General features: G+C 40.0%; 1 protein-coding gene across 6 annotated transcripts in view; it reads right to left on the bottom strand.

Annotated features, from left to right (window-relative positions):
* Nucleotides 1–19,518, bottom strand: part of Ctnnd2 (catenin (cadherin associated protein), delta 2) — an 856,811-nt gene that overhangs the window by 394,367 nt on the left and 442,926 nt on the right. For all 6 annotated transcript variants that reach the window (NM_008729.3, NM_001355502.2, XM_006520033.3 and 3 more), the window contains 3 exons: nucleotides 15,725–15,756; nucleotides 15,039–15,155; nucleotides 162–334 (listed from right to left, as the gene is read on the bottom strand). In NM_008729.3, coding sequence (NP_032755.2) covers nucleotides 162–334; nucleotides 15,039–15,155; nucleotides 15,725–15,756 — 322 coding nt within the window. The remainder of the gene's footprint in view (nucleotides 1–161; nucleotides 335–15,038; nucleotides 15,156–15,724; nucleotides 15,757–19,518) is intronic.

Below are 19,518 nucleotides of genomic sequence, written 5' to 3'. Positions count from 1 at the left end.
CCATTTTGTATTACTCTCCACTCATATTTTGCCATTTCTTTCCTTCATACACAGCCGAGGACCTTTTGTAAGTTGTACAACACTCCCACAAAAACCATCTGGATCCCATGTTCCCTGTGCCTCTCTGATTCTGCATCCACACAAAGAGCAAGGACCCTTACCTGGCTGAAGCTCTGGCCGGCAGCTCGGGCTTGCGTGCTGCGTGCTGGGAGCTGAGAAGGGGCTGTGTCACCCAGGGCCAGGGTCTGGTTGCTATGGTAGCTGGCCGGATACTGGAAAGACCCTTCAGGTTTAGAATTGAGCTGAAGTGCACTCTGGGAGAGCAGGCTAGGCCCTGGGATGAAAGTCATTTAGAACAGTCAGTGACAGTCTCAGTGAAGCAGAAATGACATGTATTATTTATTGAGAGTAGCCTAGAATTATCACATGCACATGATTCCAGCCATCTATGCTTTGAATTCTGAGAACTAAAATGACCATATAATTCAGCTCCAACTCTCAGATGAGATTTTTCTTTTTTCTTTTTTTTTTTCCTTTCTTTTTCCGGTGGCTTAAAAGTTCTCTGAGGAGTAGATTTTTCAAATGATCTCATCCTGACCTACATAGAGCTATATCTTATGAGGCAAATTAATCAAGTGGTTATTTCTGGATCAGACGATATCAGAAACATTTGAAATAATGTTTAAAAAAAGTCCACCCTTTTGTACATGTTAATTGCATTAATATAATTATATCCCATTTCATGACTGGCATGCTAAAACACTCAAAGCCTTCCAGCCAGTGACAGATTCTATTGTATAAATAATGATGTAATACCACAGTGCCAGAGAGCAGACAGTATTTAAAATATTAATAGCTGCTCATACAATGTAAGATTCACCCTGGTCCCCGAGGACTAGTTATCTTTGCCATCACAGCAATGCTCAACCCGAGAACAAAGAGAAAGCCAGGGTGTTAAGACTGGTGCTGTTAACATGGGGGTGAGAAAGGATGGTCAAGTCCTGGCCTTATGACTCAGTTACATTCTGCATGTACAATTTGACTTTCTCTTCTGTGTTCCACTTAACTGGCATTCTTGCGAGAGTTTACACACACTGTTTTAGAAAAAAGATTAAAACTCAAACTTAATATTCACTTCAGGAACTTAAGCCCTCATGGAGAAGTGAGCACTTATTTGCTAGTTTCCCTTGAGTGTGTTTGAGAGATGGCTGGTGTGGGAAGAATGATGGAGGAGCAAGAACCTGTGAATACAAATGTCTTCATGCTTTCTTTCTTTCTTTCTTTCTTTCTTTCTTTCTTTCTTTCTTTCTTTCTTTCTTTCTTTCTTTCTTTCTTCTCTCTCCCTCTCTCTCTCTCTCTCTCTCTCTCTCTCTCTCTCTCTCTCTCTCTCTCTCTCTCTCTTTAGCAGTATGATACAAAGCCAGTTCTTCATTCATGCAGACACAGGACCTATGGGACAGCCCTGGAACATCCTTGATACTTTCTTTGCTTTTTTTTTTTTTTTTAAATAACAGTATTATTTCTGGAAAGAAATCACAGGGTCCTGACTTGTCTTTATACATGGAATTCTTTTCCAAAGGAAATCCTAGATTTGACCAGAAACAGTCTTGAACAACTATAATGTGCCTATTTTTAGTAGAATTGGTTAGGAACCTTGTCATTTATGGTCTCTGCACTCATTCCCTCGTGGTACTTCTAAGCGGCATGAGCATAACATTTAAAACTCCGGAGCTCTTGTCTCTAGCTGCATATATATCAAAAGATGGCCTAGTCAGCCATCACTGGAAAGAGAGATCCATTGGACTTGCAAACTTTATATGCCCCAGTACAGGGGAACGCCAGGGCCAAAAAGTGGGACTGGGTGGGTAGGGCAGTGGGTGGGAGGGTATGGGGGACTTTTGGGATAGCATTGGAAATGTAAATGAGGAAAATACCTAACAAAAGGTATTAAAAAACAAAAACAAAAAATAAATAAATAAAAGTACATACACAGCAAAAAAAAAAAAAAAAAAAAAAGAAAGTATGTGTACTTTAACTTCCATAGTGGCATAATACAGGCCAAGTAGGTTAACCTAGTTTGCATATTCATGAAGTTTTAAAATCAATGACAGCTTCTAAGAGGAGACAAACTTATACAACTGTATTCAGCTTGAATAATGTCAGATAGTAAGCATTGGAAATAAAGAGAATATAAATCAAAAAAAAAAAAAATCATGTTTTCATCCAGCCCCGACTTCATCACAAAAAGTATCAACAAAGCACAACTCTCTCTCATTTAATACAAGCTCAATCCCAGGGAAACAGTATGCACCACACAGGCATGGCTTCAGAAGCTGGCAGAAGGACCCTGGAGTCTGTACTCCAAGTCTAATTACCAGAATGATGGTGCCTCTGTAGGGGGACGTATCCTCTTTACTGGACACCAGGACTTCCTTATTGATAGCGGTGGGGGAAGCACCTGGCACAGCAAAGACCAGAGCTGCTCTCTAAGTTCTAGACAATGGGCAGACAGAGTTCTGGAAAGCCTTTTAGAAGGCAAGTAGAAACGGTTGGTTGTGGTAGTGAAACATGGGGCTATCCACCGAGAAGAGACAGGGGGCCTCACTGCCAGAGCATTGATGTCTGGCCAAGTGCCTTAGTCCTGGTCCTTAGTGGAGAGAGTGGGCACAGTGGAAGAGCAATGGCTTTTCGTAATAGTCACTGGTATATCTGAAACAGGAAGCTGCACTGCCTTATTTTGTTAATTCGTTTAGGAAAGGAGGTGGGCACCTAACAGCCTGTGCTGGGCACCCCTTCCTCCTACAGCAGTGTACAGGTAAGGAAGGTTATAGCAGATGCATCAACCGTGCACACAGTTGGGAATCTCAATAAAGTAAAATAAAAGAGAACCTGTACTTTCACATCACTTAACAAAATCCAAAAAGCAAAACGGCCACATGTTGTAATTATTTGCCTTTCAAGAGAGCGTGAATCTGCTCCAATGAACTTCCCTGAGTAGCGAGTTAAATGACTTTGTGTTTTATGAATAGATTCATACAATTATCCCTGGAAATGTACAAATCTGCTTATGCAGGATTTTCAAATAATGTCGTCAGGTTCTTTTGCAAACAGAATTTCAATTAAAACTACTGTTTATGTGCTCCTGAGAAATGCATCGTGGGGTAATCAAACCTGCCCATCATTTACAGAATCAGCCATGTACTTGATCAATACTCAATGAAAACAAATCAAGATTCCCTATCTCATTACTCCGAGAATACATCTCAAGCGCTGAAAGCAAGAAGTGCTTTGACATTGGTAATTGCACCAACAAGCGGTATATCATGGCATCAAAGCACTGACTTGTCACCTGCCAAGGATAAAACAACCGGAACAAGAGCCCAGACCCTGTGTGTGTCTTACAGTGACTTTTTCACTGATCATTGGGATTCAAATCAACAAGATCAATTTTTTCCAGTTTTGGAGAACATGTATACATGAAAATGGTAAAAAAAAAAAAATCACACAACGTCCCTAAATCGCTTTAATAATGGAAGTCAAATTTGCATACAAATTTTCATTAGTTGATTAGTAAGACTGTGCATTGAGGCAGAAAATATAAAGTTGCCAAAGACTTTTAAGGAATTTAGTTTAGGGATTAATTCTCTCTCTCTCTCTCTCTCTCTCTCTCTCTCTCTCTCTCTCTCTCTCTCTCTCTCTCCCCCTCCGTCTCTCCCTCCCTCCCTCCCTCCCTCCCTCCCTCCCTCCCTCCCTCCCTCCCTCCCTCCCTCCCTCCCTCCAGAACTTCTGGGTTTATATGTAGGCTTGCTTGGGCTATAGGCAAACAGAGGCAATAATCTTGAGGAGATGGAGTGTATGCACAGGAAGACGATGGGATGACGTGGAAGGTGTAAGTGAGGGAAGTGGAGGGCATTTTCTCTCTAAATTCCACACATGAAAATATTGCCTTCTGTGCAAATAGCTGCAGCAGAAGACACCCGAACTCCCAGCAGCAGAGGAGGAGGATTTTTGTCCTGGTGACAGAAAACTGAAGTGATATTCTGGATACACACTTTTAGACCTAAAAGTTCAAGAATGATTTCTGTAGAGTTTGCTCATCATAAAAGAATTCTGAAAATGAGTCTGGAGTCAGCTGAGAAGGACTGTTCCTTGCAGGCCAGGAAGGTGGGTGAAACTGTTTCTTGATTAGCTGTGGTTTAGACAGTCTTTTTAGAGAGTCCTTGCTCTGTTCAATGTCCTTGTTCTGACAGGACAGAGTAGGGAATTGGCCAGGAACTACCCAGTTCGTGCAACTACATATATGAGATTGCAGCAAACACAGGCTACTGAGTGAGGTGTTAACGCCTTAACAGGCTCTTGCATGTATGAACTGATTTGAAGAGGACACAGCAACCTGCCAGGGAAGTTGTACTTTAAATTTCCATTATCCCAGAACATGAACAGAGAGAGACAGACAGACTTAGAGCTGTCATCTCAGGCTTAGGAGCTGGAGATGACCTTTCTCTATCTTTTTCCAGGAACGGTTATCCTTTAACATCAAACTCTAAGTCTCATGTACACATGAGCACTTTAAGGACGAAAGGATCTTACAAAATTGACATTCTCTAGCTGCAGAAGAAATCCCCACTTCTCAGATTACACTACTTCCCTAGTGAACTGCTACTTCGAGGTCCCATCACAGGCTGGCTCAGTGTCCACTGTTGGTGTAACAAAGTCAACCTCAGAAAATACAACGGTTGAAAAGTTATATTTTACATAAAGCATTAGGCCTACTTACTGGTTATATTAACATGTATTTACTATGATACAAGTTACTTTCTTACAAAATTAATTAGATTAGATGCTCTAAGAGTATCCTTGATCATGTGTGGTTTATCATGTATATATGTTTGCATGGGTTTAAAGAGACCTCATCTGGAATTTCCAGTTCTTTTCTGACTTAGCTGAACATCTGTCCCACATACATCAAATCTGAATTAAACTTCACAGTGCATAGTAACACAGGAAGGCCAGGGCCCTCCTAAATGACATTTGCAAGCCATCACTTAAGTCACAAATGTGTTAACAAAATGATGGGGTATGTGGTGAAAACAACCACTCCGGAAGCACAAGTCAGCAGATGTGGGGTTTGTCCTACTACACATTTACACAGCCATGGATGCTGATGGCGGCTGTGGTGACGGAATTTACAGATGTTCTTTAGTAGATCTTTACTAGAACTGTGCCGAGTGCTTTACACCTATTGACACACTGAAGTTTAAAAGAGACTCAGCAAGGGATCGAACACCCAGTCCCTCTGCTGCTGGGGCATTCCTCAGCTGACAGAGCTACCCTAAGGATCTAAGGACGCCTCTGGATTGAGCACTCTTCTTCATCCAGACTTTACTTCTGCTGCTTCACATTTAAATCTGTCCAAATGTGAGTTTAAAGACTCTCGACAGAATGCAAGGACTTTATGTGAATTATTTTATGCCACATTAGTATGATCATTTATTACCTTTATTGTCATTATCATTATTATTGTTATTATCACAAAGGTAATGGTAAAAACCTGGCTGGGATTTGTCTTTCTGGAATAAACTTGCTATAGCGATATTTCACATAATGCTTATAGCTGTCTCTCAACATCCTTTACGATTTTGTGTTTTTGGTGGAGGTTATCGAATGAACCCTTCAGCAAAGCAGCCTGCTGCAATAAAAAAAATTATGAACAAACAGACATCTATTGTCACAGTTAAGAGATGAAAAACTGAAAACCTTGGTATCAGGAAAGAGTTGTTCTTGTTTTCTCAACCTGAAATTTCTTTCTCCGGAAACTGTGACGCTCATTCTCGAATGTCATGTTAAGTAAAGACTACTTCCTCAGTGCACCTCGCCCTGACCTCCGACTGTCCAGGGAAAACTAACCCTGTCCTACCACACCACCTTAATTCTATAGACCCAGTCACTAACGCTTTAACAGTCCATCAGCTAGATGCATGGGTACTGTATCTATCCCATAATAAAATGTTCTCAGGAAGAAGGGAAGAAAGCTGAAGCTACAGAAACTTGGATGCTCCAGTGGCAACATGGGTTCGTGTGTGGGACTTATAGAAAACTGCAGACATTAAAAGTGATGAGAGGACTATGCTTAGAGGCAGGAGGGACTACAGGGTGACAACAGGGTGAGAGGAAGGCCAGCATTTAAGAGACCCGGAAAAAAAAAAACTGAGCAGGACATGGGTGACTAAGCAGGCTGGGGAGGGGAGCACATTCCCCAAGGATGACATCTCACTTTCTCAGAGGGTCAGGAAAGTGAGAGTGGGACCCAGGGCTTCCTGTTTCAGTCCTGTTTTAGAAGACGGTGGGAACTCATCTCAGACTCTAACTGAGCTTGATGCATGTAATATATTATATCTTTCATAATTTCCCAAGTAACTGAAAAGCATATTTCAGTCATATGGAAATAAAATTTTAAAGCAGCAGTATGGTTGTGAAAGTCACTTGTGGAGGAGTGTCAAGACTCTAAGGGACAAGGGTAGGTCTCCAAAGGACAGAGGTTAGAGTTCATTTCAAAGAATTATTTACTGTTGTCAAAAATGCACTAAGAACAGCAAAACAACAAGAACGGCACTAAGAAATGCACCATGCGACATGCAAAGGCACAAACTCGAAATGCACTGAGACATCCAAAGATGCACCAAGGAAAGAAAACCAAACAAACTAACACACAAACAGAACCGAAGAGGACTGAGCAAGCTTTGAACAGATGCCCAATGAGATAGATGATTTGTGAGAATGTTAATTTAGGATAGTCAGCAGAAAAGTAAACATGCAAATGATGCACAGCCTTGAGAAGGGAGGCCTCTCTCACTTGCACATCCCAGGAAGGGAGGCCTCCCACTGTGAGTAGCTTTGGTTAAATTTAAGCTTATCAGAGAGGACGGACACATGTCACATTCTTGGGTTAAACTGTTTCTTACAAGATAATTTTTAAAAAGAAAAACTTCTTTTTTATGCAAGTCATGAAAATAATTTCTCCAAATCTCACACACATTTGTAATAATGAAGAAATTTGCATTTATTTCTGCCTTCTTGTTACTTATCTCTGGAGAAGGTTTAGAATGATTTAAAAATGAATAACTTTTTTTTTTTTGGTTTGTGTTAAATGAGAATAAATTCTTACAACAATACCAAATAAAAAGGGGGTGGAGAGAGCCTGGCCTATTGAAAATACCAGGAAAGGTGATGTGAAATCAGAGGTAGTGATTATGTATTATTATAAAGTATAAACTAAAGAAAATACTGATAGTTATTTGTAGAATTATGATCATAGTAATCACAAAGTGTTCTGCAGAATATTATCACTGATTTTGTTAGAATAAACCACACATCCTTCATCTATAGCAGAGACTTCTTCTTTATGCATTCTAAGAGAACTTGCCATGGAGAAGACAGTGGGGCTAACCTGGTTATTTTCTCCCAAGAGTCACTAGTAACTTATTAATGAGTACCATGGAGGAAGTTTCCTAGAAATAGTAGTCCAACATGCCCACCACCTCAAAACAACTGAGGGTTAAAACTCCCGGGCTTTAGACAAGTTGGGCCTAGAGTTCAGAAGCCTGCTCTATGAGCAGAGAGGCATTGAAATTTTATTTCTCTCTATATATCCAGAATACATATTATACCTCGTCAGCTGGTTCCAATGTGCACAATGATTTAAGTGAGAATTAATGCATTAATGGTCCCAAGAAGACTGAATCCCACACATTGCCTTTACACTGACTTAACTCCAACAAACATCATTGTCTTGTTGCTTTTGCAGGCTTGACTGATACACAGGCAGAGACCCAAAGTTGATAAGGGTCTTACATAAGGAACCTAGTCTGTTCCTTTAGATAGGTACATGAAAGAGGGGGCTGAGAAAGTGTATTTGTCAAACACACAAAAGCCAAATATATAACGTTAGTTTGCAGTGCTTTGATAAAGAATTTTGCAGCTCCTGGAGTGTAAGCATAGAATAGTGTTTTTATTTCACATTACAGTGCCCAAGGGGTTCTTCATAAAGGCTTATCTCTGTTAGGTATTCCTATTGTGTAACGAGAACAAAAATACTATCTATAACTTATATATTTTTATAAGTTAAGAATCGAATGAAAGCAGACTCGACTCTGAAGGCCAGTAATCTTAAAAAGAAGTGGAAAATTAATGGAGGCCAGTTATGAAAGAAACGAAACTTAAAAACTAACTCTAAAAATGTAACAGCCAGTGTCTGGGTCATACTGGTTTATGATGATGTCATAATGGTGGACCCATCCCTGTCACAGGGTATACTGCCTGTTTGTGAGCTTTGTTCCCATTCCTTATGATATATTTTCTTACATGGGGATATGTTGATGCTCTGTCATCTATCAATTCTATCAGCTCTCTGAGGGTTGGTCTCACAAACCAGTTGTGCCCTTATACATTACTGAAGATCTCTAACAGCGTTTACTGATATGGATTATATGCTGTGCTATTTGCTGGAATACCTAAAACAGAATGCTGGGCAGCCAATAGTTCCTGTTATAGAATGGGTGCCATCCTATGCCCTGTGGTCACAGGAAAGTGTCCCTGAACTGTCACGCGTGAGAAATAAAATCATTGATCTCTAAGCACTGTTGTGACAAGCAATGGACTTTGAGGGTTCTCTGCAAGAGTCTTGGTGCACACCACCCCTTCCAAGAACTCCCAAGTATACTTTGAGGGATCTTCATGCTTGTGGCTGGAGTATCAGTATCTCTCCATGTGAGAAATTACGTCATAAGGAACAGTGACAAAGTTCAAAAGGAGGCATGTAGAGCTTAAGGCTTTTTATCTTGTCGAGTCTAGACTTGGTCTCCATGGCAGACAACAATAACAACCCTTGACCATGGCTTTCCCTGTGCTGAAGGAGTGTGATTCATGTGTTTCATCTTGATTGCTATTACTTGTATCTCTGTTGTTGGTGTTACGTCCTGGGATTATGAAAATTCACTTCACAAAATGCATCTCCTGTGAAGTAAGTATTCTCAGAATGAAAAGGACAGACTGTAGTTCCACAGTGAATAACACATCCCTGTCACCTCACTACGTGGCACCAACCTGGGTCCCATCTGCTCTGACTGGGATTCTATACATGACTGATTCCACAGAGTTTATTATACACTGATTTGAAAGCTCAGAATTATATACATTTTAAAGAAATTCCTCATGTATGAGCTCTCACAGGCTACCCATTGAATGGTAGAATTGTACATGATGTAGTAGAGCTCCAATTCATTAGTACACCAAATAAAAGAATAATTACTCTTTTAAAATACATGAGCCAACTTAATTTCTGGTTAACGTAGATGTCATTTCCTCCCACGCTGTCCTGTAATTTCTGTATTTGCCCTCAGTTTAGTTCTGATTTTGATTGACAGTATTTTTATTAGTTCCTGGCTGAGATACCATTGCCCTTATCTCTCTTAGCTCTGAGTTTGTATCTCCAAGGATGCATAAGGCAAATGAAGTCCTTGATCAATGTCCATTCTGTCCAAGCTATGCTGGACACTGAGAAGTTAATGGCTCCAGGCATCCATCAGTAAACTGTTCTTGTTGCTCATATGTTCTGTTATTTAACTAAAGCGACCCCCATTTCTGAAGCCACTGTCTAGTGACTGACACATATTTGTTAGACTTGAAATTAGATAGCCATGAAAAAATGACAGGGACAGGGGTGTTGGCAAAGGTTATCCACGGCTCACATACTGTTTAGGATAGTGTTTTTTAAGAGGTAGAGTTGGTAAATATTTACTACTATCACAACATAAAGTTAGCATAGAGAGGCAGTTACAGGTCACCATGGTATTCTGACGCCATGAGTCACCACTTATTTTTAATCACTCCTTGGGAAATAAAAATAACAAAACCTTAACTATAACACTTTAAGTTCCACTTGTTCAGGCACTGAAGTAACTTTCTATGTAATATTTTTTTCCAGGCTGATTTAGACTTACTTCTTGTTGTCTTAGTCCCTTTTGAGTGGGGACTGGTTCTCAAGAGCAGGATGCCAAGTTCAATTTAGCATTAGCTTAGTTCACAGCTATTCCAGCTAATGAAGCCATTGATCGAATAATCACAAGGGACTCCCCAAATCTGATGTGCTTTCATTAATTAGATGGATGTATCCAAGAGCTCTACATATCTACGTTCTGTTTCTAGTCCAAGGGCATCTACATCGGGTACTACAGCACTACACAACAGATCACTGTGCTGGCTCAACTTTTGACCCCCACAACTCCTTTCCTACCCCTCCATTGACAAGGAAGCCAGGCATGTGGATTTATTTGGCAGGAGGAAGAAACCTGGGGAAGGAAGATTAGTTTTTTCTAGAATGGCATGCCTGCTGCTCGGCTCTGCCTGCTGCTCGGTTCTGCTCCTACCGGATCCAGCAGGTTCCTTCAGGTCCAAGGATGGTGATAGCTTCTGTCAGTTCATTGCTAACACCTGGGGGTTTCAGCATGCACTGCCTGCTCATTTAATCTTGCCTACCTCTTTGTCAATCGTCTCTTAATTAAGATGCTTTTAGCTATACTCCTGAATAGAATAGTTATCCTATGTTGACCCCTAATTGATAGACATACAGGAAATAACTGACAGTTTTCAGATCCTTCCAGCACTTGACATTAGCAATATACTGATATCTTAAACGGCAGTGATGTGTTAAATATTTTCAAAATGTTTTCCTATACTCTTAAAAGTGCTTCTGAGATTGCTAAGAACAAATGTCCCGAGTAGCAACATTCCCCATGTGGCTGTGGCTCAGAAATCTTTGGTACAAAAGTTTGGGCGCTGGGTCCATTAGCAGGCACTTTAAAAGTATAAACGTGTGTGTGTGTGTGTGTGTGTGTGTGTGTGTGTGTGTACATATATATGTATGTGTGTGCACATGTGTGTAGTATGTATATATGTACATATATACATATATAAGTACATATGTATGTATGTACGTACCTAGGTATTATTTTAATGGTACAAATTAGAAAACAGCCAAAAGCAATCAACATTACACAAGACAAATAAGTTGCAATACAGTTTCAAAATGGAAATCTACTTGCTACTGATAAAAGTTAACGACCGTTTTCAACAAAATAGAGCAATCTCACAGTCAGGAGGCAAAGCAAAACAAGTAGATACTATGTGAGTGTGCTTGTATGGAATCCAGAGACCAGACTAGGGTCTGAAAAGCTGCTTCCTTGCCAGAAGGCAGTGGTTGGTTTGAGTGCTTGTTTGCTTTAGTTACTTTCTTTAAAGCTGGATTCCAGAGGTCAGGAGAAAATCTTAGCCTTCTTTCATCAGACTACCCAATACTTTATAGAAAGTTAATAATCTTCCCTAAAACACAGAGCAAGTACAAGACATATCTGCTAAAAGTAGACCGTTTAACTGCCCTGTGATGCACTCGAGTGAGCATCACGCCACTTGTGGAGGGCTTTGGAGCACATACCGCAAGTGAAGAAACTCGTCCACTAGACATCCTTTGAATGTCCTTTAAATCTCCCAGAGCTTCTCAATGGAGAAAGTCACCATGGTAACTCATTACAGTAAATGCCCTGCACATGCGTCTGTTCTCATTTCTCTTTCAACTCTTTCACATTATATTCTTTTACTTCGGAAATACTTTTACCGTTTTCCATCTTTCTTGCTGTTTTTATTTATTTAGCTTGTTTTTAGTTATTTTTTTAACGAAGTGTCTGTATGTGTGTTCCTGAGTGGGAATATGCGTGTGTGTGTGTGTGTGTGTGTGTGTGTGTGTGTGTGTGTGCAGGTTCCTACAGAGCACAGAGGACAGAATCAGGTCCCTGTGGCATGGAATTAGAGCTAGTTGTAAGCTTCCTGCCACGGGTGTTGAGAGCCAAACTGGAGTCCTTCGCAAATGCTACATGCACAGTGAACTACAGTGCTTCCTCTCCAGCCCTTATTTGGCTCTTTAAAAGATTTTTCCAAAAATAATTACATTTCTGTATTTTAAAAATAAAGTTTAGATTTCCACTGAAATACAAGTTTTTTTATGAAATATTGTTCATTTTTTAAAATAGTACATATTTTTTTGTGTGTATCAATGCTGTCCAGAAGGATATTTCCTATATATAGTTACAACATTATTAGATTTATTATCTTAATTTGCTTTTAATTTTAGTGAATTATATTCAGTGGATATGACCTTTGAGTTTGATGTTTTTATTTTCTACCTCACCATTTTGTTAAAATTTCTTAATTAGAAATTTTTGTAGTCATATGAATAAGAGTTGAGAATATATTCAACACGTCCATTTTAGAAATATTTACTTACTTGCCTTTTAATGATTTAGATAGAATCACATGTAGTTGGGCTGGCCTCAAACTCACTCTATAGTTCTGACTTTCTGACTCTCCTGTCTCCATGTCTCAGGAACTGAGATTTGGAGATGCACCATCCTGGGGGATTGAAGCCTGGGTTCTGTGTGCGCTGCATGAGAGCAGTCTGTCAATGGGGCCACTTCAAGAGCCTCTCTTCCTTAATTGTAAGGTTTAATTTTCTTTTACTTTTCTTTTAGCTTTTTATCTAAATATGGATCAAAAAGGTCAAAGTTATACTTTTTACTTCTTGTTTTTATTTTTGAGATTATAATGACGTCACTTATCCTTTCCTTTTCCTTCCTTCAAATCCTCCCATATCCCGCTGCTTGCTCTCCAGGCCTCTGTCTCCATTAGTTATCATTACATCCACACACTCAGACACGTACATTCCCAAATATAACCTGATCCGTCTGTGTAATGTTACATGTATGTATGTTTTCAGGGCTGACTACTTAACTTTTGTTTTAGCACAAGGAGTCTGTGCTACTCTAGTCAGTTCCTCTATAGTCTTAGGTTTATTACATGGTTGTAAGTAAACACAGCTCTGCTGCCTCACGGTCCTCTTCGAAACCCAGACTGCTTCTTTTGTATTAATTTCTATTCTACACTAACAGTGTTATCGAGCCTGTGTTAATTCTCTTGCGTCTCACTATTCTCTTTCATTCATCTTTTCTCTGCTTTCTGTTTATTAAGTGTTCCAGCACTCATAGTCAAATGTGCCTCTCTGTCATATGAAAAGGAGACATGGACTTTCGTGCCCTCCTCTGAAGAAGAAGACATGCTGTGCTGTGTGCCGCTTTCCTTACTCTGTGATAAGGTGGTGCGGGTCTCAAATATCAGTTAAACAAACTTTGCTACCAAAAGAGCAGCGACAACTGTGCACTTTAACATAGGAATATGGAGGTAAGTACATTGGCAAGCTTGCATCTTATGTATGAGTATAAAATCAGGACTTTTGCTTTGAACATGTCTGGTATGCACAATGACTAGCTACCATGATAGTGGTATCATGTACTATAGAGACATAAGCTAATATGCACATTAAAAAATGTTTAAAAAAACAACTATTATATTTTACTCTTATGTCTTCCTTTTATGACAAACCTTGATGTGTATTCAAGACAATTTCATTTTATTTCATCTTTTTAGATGCTTCATTGATTTCTTTTATAAGATAACTTTTTTTAATAGTGTGATACAGTCATTTGTGAATTTTTTTCTGGGATTAACAAAGCATTTTTTTTCAAAAATTTTCAGGATTTTTCTTTATTTACACTTCAAATGTTATCCCCCCCACCCTGGTTTCCCCCCTGGAACCCCCTCTCCCTAACACACCCCCCTGCAGCTCACCAATTCACCCACTTCCACTTCCTGACCCTGGCATTCCACTACACTGGGGCAAAGAGCCTTCACAGGACCAAGGGCCTCTCCTCTCATTGATGTCCGACTAGGCCATCCTCTGCTACATTTGTGAAATTTTATTAGAGTAAGCCCATAGAACTTTACAATTTATTAAGAACCAGTTTATTCTACTGCCTGCACTCTTTATTTCTAAGCTTTAACCTTTCTAGCTGGAAAATGTAACTATAAATAAATAAATAAACAAACAAATCTTTGAGTATTATAGAAATAATACAATTTACTAAGTATATTAAGGTAAGGTTATTGCATATTGCATAGTACAAAGTAGTCAAAAGTGATTATATTATATGGAAAGCCAATCTTGTTATATAATTGCATATCATGAAGAGCTCTGCCAACAATGATAGGTATGTGTGCGAGTTCATTTAAAGGCAGGCATTGTGCTGGTTATCTCTATCTCTATCTCTATCTCTATCTCTATCTCTATCTCTATCTCTATCACATATACATATACACATACACATACACATACACATACACATACACATACACATACACATACACATACACATATACATATACACATACATATACCTGAGTTCACAGACCGTATTTGTCTAGATTTGGGAAACCTGGTGAAACACCTGGATTCTGAGTGCTGATTCAGGAGGGTTTGTGACTTTGTTAGTGTGGCGAGAACCCTTGGGACTGAAGAGAAATCAATACATTATGAATGTTTTTATTATAGATGGCTTGTGTGGTGGATTGAATGAGAAAAGTCTGCACATCAGACATTTGTTCCTCAGTTGTTGGCACTGCTTGGGGAGCCTTAGGACAGGGAGACTAGCTGAAGGGATTATCACTGGGCAGGCTTTGGGAGTGTATAGGCCTGCCCCACTTCCAGGTTGCCCTCCATGTTTACTGATACTATCATAACATGTGACCAGAGAGCTTCCTGCTATGCCTGCCTGCTGCCCAGCCCTCTCCTATGTTATCATGGTATTCTACCATAAAAGCAAATAGTACTAGCATAACCTGTAAAGATGTTATGTTGTGAAAAGTCACCAGACTCTTGGGGTTGCTGAGGCTGGGGATGTAGGTTACTTTGTAAGGAGCTTGCCTAGTATGACGCTTGCAGTCCATTCCCAGCACTGTGCAAGCAGGGTGTGGAGACATACGCCTATAACCCCAGCATCCCAGAGATGGCAGAATTAGGACCAGAGGTTCCAGGTCTGTCTTGGGTATATGCATAGTAAGAAGGCAGCCTGGGCCACAGGAGTCTGCCTTTGACCTACTTTCACTTGTGGAGTAATCCTGTGGGTCCAGAATGCCTGACTCCTGCAGAGAGCGGATACAGGAGTCCACCAGCTCAAGGCCCGTTGTAAGTTCATCTTCGATATCTTTTTGGCCATCTGAAAGGAGATACATTAAAGTGGTAAACAAGGTAGGTTAACAATAAAGCTTTAGGTCAGTGGTTCTCAAGCTGTGGGTTAATGGGATTCTAATGACCCTTTCACAGGGATTGCATATCAGATATCCTGCGCATCAGATATTACATTATAATTCATAACAGTAGCAAAATTACAGCTAAGAAGTACCAATGAAATAATTTTATGGCTGGGAGTCACCAGGGCATGAGGAACTATATCAAAGGGTCACAGCATCAGGAAGGTTGAGAACCACTGCTTTAGGTTACCATGTAACAATCAAACACTATCTCTATTAGACAACACATTTACAAGCCTTGACATCAAGCACAGAAGCCAAAGTTAAGCACATGTATCTTTGGAGAAGATTAAGTTACCAGAAAATTAAGAGACGTTAACCTCCTCAGCCCCAAATCATGAGCTAGCATAACTTCATTTAAGTTTTTCTTTTTTTTTTTGTAATTCACGTCTAGAAATCTAAAGTTCAAAATGAAAATTATTCAGTAGAGGTACATATCAAAGGGGTAAGATTCCATCAAGAGGCCATACTTTACCTTGTGTCTGCCAGTGAAACTGCTCTGCTGAACTGCAAGAAAGAGAACACACAGCTGTAACGCTAGTTAGCAGAGAGTGTAGTCTAAACACAAGACACACAGGGACCCCAGAACAGGACAGCTGGATTCCCGGAACCTTTCTCAGTCCACACAGAGCAGAGGGGTCCATTGAGACGGAATCTTAATTTCCATGCATTTGCTGTATACGCCCTTTTGATTTGCAGGTAATACTGTGCCATCAATGAACACTGTTCAGTAATTTTCATAAAGGTAGCTCATTTTTTCCCACAAATCCAGTCCATTTAGCAATAGCTTATGGTGAATTCAGCTTTACTCAATTTTAGTTACTTTAAAATAACTAAAGTCTGCATAGCATTAGACATTGTAAAGTTGCCTAATAAGGAAATACAGATTCCCTTTTATTAAAAACAAGATAAAATAACTTTTTGCCTTTACTTCAACATTTCCTATGAGTTCTCTTTCTAGGTGATTGTTGTGACTTAAATAAGGTGACTTAAAATAATAACATATTAGTACCAACTGAATATACATTTTGAAATTCTCTCCTAACAATATGGATAGAGCCAAATGTTGTTCATATATATGCATATATATATAACAATATATATGCACACCTGCACATCATATATGCACATATGCACACACACACACACACACACACACACATATATATATATATATACATATATATATTATATGGCTGTAATATTTCAGAGTAGGCCTGCAAAGATGACTGATTTATTTTGTATGACTTATTAAATATAAAATAGATGAATACATTTAAATTTTTTGGGTGTGAACAACTTCCTTTGTATGTTCTTCTAATAGTGCCACCATTTCCTGTCAATATCTGACGAGCAGTAAGAATAGCAGTGACAGATACCATTTAAAAATGGTTTTCTACCTGTATTTTACCAGATCTTTGCCTTGATCAAGCAGCTTCTATGAATAGCTCATCAGTCCTTTAACAGTAAGTGGGTTTTAGACCCTTAATTTGCACCTTAGAGGCAGCTTCTGAATACATTTACGTGGGAAAAGGGAATTCTGGTATAAATCAGCACTCAGAAAAGCCATGATTGATGTAAATGAGAACAAGAATGGTCCCTTTAGAACCGAATGACTATTATAGGGTGTCTTGCTCCTGAGCCAACTCATATTAGCAAAATGGAAAGGAATTTTATAATGCTAAGAGCTAAAGACAGATCTGACACATGAAAAGGTAACTGCAAATTCATTTCCATGATGCTCTTACATCCATTAAAGAGATATGGTATTATCTAAGAGCTATATCTAACTACAAAGTTCAACCCTTACCATAGGAATGTAATACACACGTCAATATTTTAAAAATGATAAAGCAGCTCCCCTTAGTAGGTATCATTACATATGAGGTTGTTCCATATTAAAATTCAAGCCTCCCCAGGATACATCTGAGCCATCACCACCATGGCTATGTTAATCCTTTAAGAATGTTACTTATCAAGCCTGTGCTCTCATGATCCTATTACTATGCACTGGTACCATTGCACATTTTCAGAGACTGCACTCGAACCTGGGTCTTCTGATTCTGAGTAATTCTAAGTGCATATTATTAGTGTCATGATCATGTGCAGCCCTTCTTAAATGTCTAGGTGACAGCCCACCGGAAGCCTACAAGCTCAGAAAACCTGTATGCTTGGCTGAGTGTCTGCTCTAAATAATAAAATTATACACTTCTTGTGTGCTATGAATGTTAGATTCACTAGGTAAGACTCGTTGCCAATGTAATGCTAACCCAAGCTCTGTTCTTCTATATCGGCAAGGCTGGACAAACTCCCAATGTGGCATAACCTTTTAAGTATAGATGTCATCATCCATGTAAGGACAGAAAACATTCTCAAACTGTACTGGGCTGAATATCAGCTTTCTCCCCAAATAAACTCTAGATCAAAGCTCTGGGACTTGTGCACACTCAGCTGTTTGGACAGAGGGTTTCAAGGCTGTATCAATGGTTGACTGTCTTCAGACAGGTCATCTGCAGGAGGGATCTGAGTGAGAGATATCCTTGTAAGAGACTGAAAGAACCTACACAGACATGGAGATGGCCCGGTAAAGATGAGGGTGAAGACCAAGTGACTCAGACACAAGTGAAGCCCCAGTAGAAGCCGCACAATAAGGAAGCAGTTTGAGAGGAACTTCACCCTTGGTCTTGCTAGGAACTGTCTCCCAGCTGACACACTGACATCAAACTTCAGCCCTCCAAAACTGCGAGAATAAGTTTGCATTGTTTTAAGCCAGGTGCATGTAGTACCACTTATGGCAGTCTCAGGGAATCACATCATTTTTTCCTGATACAATAAAGAAATTGCCACTTCCTCCAAACTACTACAGGCCCATAGCAATTCAGATATTTGGTTCTAAGGTTTATAACATAGTAAGCCCTTGTTATTTCTCAACACTTACCAACTTTCTCTTGCTTTTGGGAGCAAAACTTAGTGATGCTGAGGAATGTGACCACTCAGCTCCTAATAGCCACATCAAAGCTTTGAAGAGACTTGCACAACACTGAATGCAAACTCCTCATCCACAAACTAAAGTCACTCACTGGGGTGAGGGGTATGGCTTCCTCACATCTAAAGCAGTGCAAGTGAGCCACCCCTGGGCTCAGTGGTGTTCTGGTCTCTCCCTATGGAACACTGTGATGCTCATCTGCACAGCCCATTATGTGTAGACAGGGCTACGCAAAACCCCGAGGGAAGAAGTGTAGGGCGTCATTTCCTGTTCAAGCACAGAAGTGCAGGCATGAATTTCTAACCTTTCTATCAACTTAAGCCCTGTGTTTACATGGGTCCATAAGAATGGACACTATGCCAGCCCATGCAGAAAGGTAACATAGTGCAGCCCATGCAGACATACAGTGTGGTGGTGTGGAAACTCTGAAGCTGCAGGTTGACTCGGTAGAACTCATGTTGCACCAATCCATAGGGATATAGGCCATTGTTGGTGTTCACAGCTGTTCTTCCTTCTTGACTTTTCCCTGCACAGGATGGGGCTGGATGAAGGTATCCCATGGCAATCCCCACACAGAAAAGATGGGGCCCATGGCTTTGCTCATATGGGAGTTTGTCTGTCCCTCTACAGGTGAATCACTGCACAAGACTCAACATCCAGCCAGGCAGTGGTGGCCCATGACTTTAATCTCAGCACTTGGGAGGCAGAGGCAGGCGGATTTCTGAGTTCAGGGTCAGCCTGGTCTTCAGAGTGAGTTCCAGGACAGCCAGGGCTATATACAGAAATCCTGCCTTGAAAAACCAAAAAAAAAAAAAAAAAAAAAAAATCAACATTCTCATATTACCATATAGCTATTTTTTGGTCCTTCTCTTTCTAAATTATTTCAGTTTTATGATACCATAGAATTGAGAAGTAGCATTTTATTATTATTATTACAGTTGAGAGAAAAAAGCACTACTGACGGTAATGTAGAAATGTCCTCTCAGGAAAAAAAAAGTCATATTCCTTTGGGGCAGACAAAAGCATTAATCACTTCAGTGGCTTCCTTGACTCCTTTCACACAGTTAAAATGCATTAGCAGTAATCCCGATCACAGAGTGCACACGTCCCCAGAGGAAACCGGTTGGGATTTGGTTTCCTTAAAGTGCGTACTTTCACTTCTCTGCCCTGGGATTCCATGAAATTGTATGTTTGTTTGTGTCTCTCTCTCTCTCTCTCTCTCTCTGTGTGTGTGTGTGTGTGTGTGTGTGTGTGTGTGTGTGTGTGCTCGTGCGTGTGCTTGA

Source organism: Mus musculus, chromosome 15 (assembly GCF_000001635.26).
Source record: "Mus musculus strain C57BL/6J chromosome 15, GRCm38.p6 C57BL/6J".
Lineage (NCBI taxonomy): Eukaryota > Metazoa > Chordata > Mammalia > Rodentia > Muridae > Mus > Mus musculus.
The sequence above is the reverse complement of the archived record's forward strand: the minus strand, read 5'-3'. Positions and strand labels throughout refer to the sequence as shown.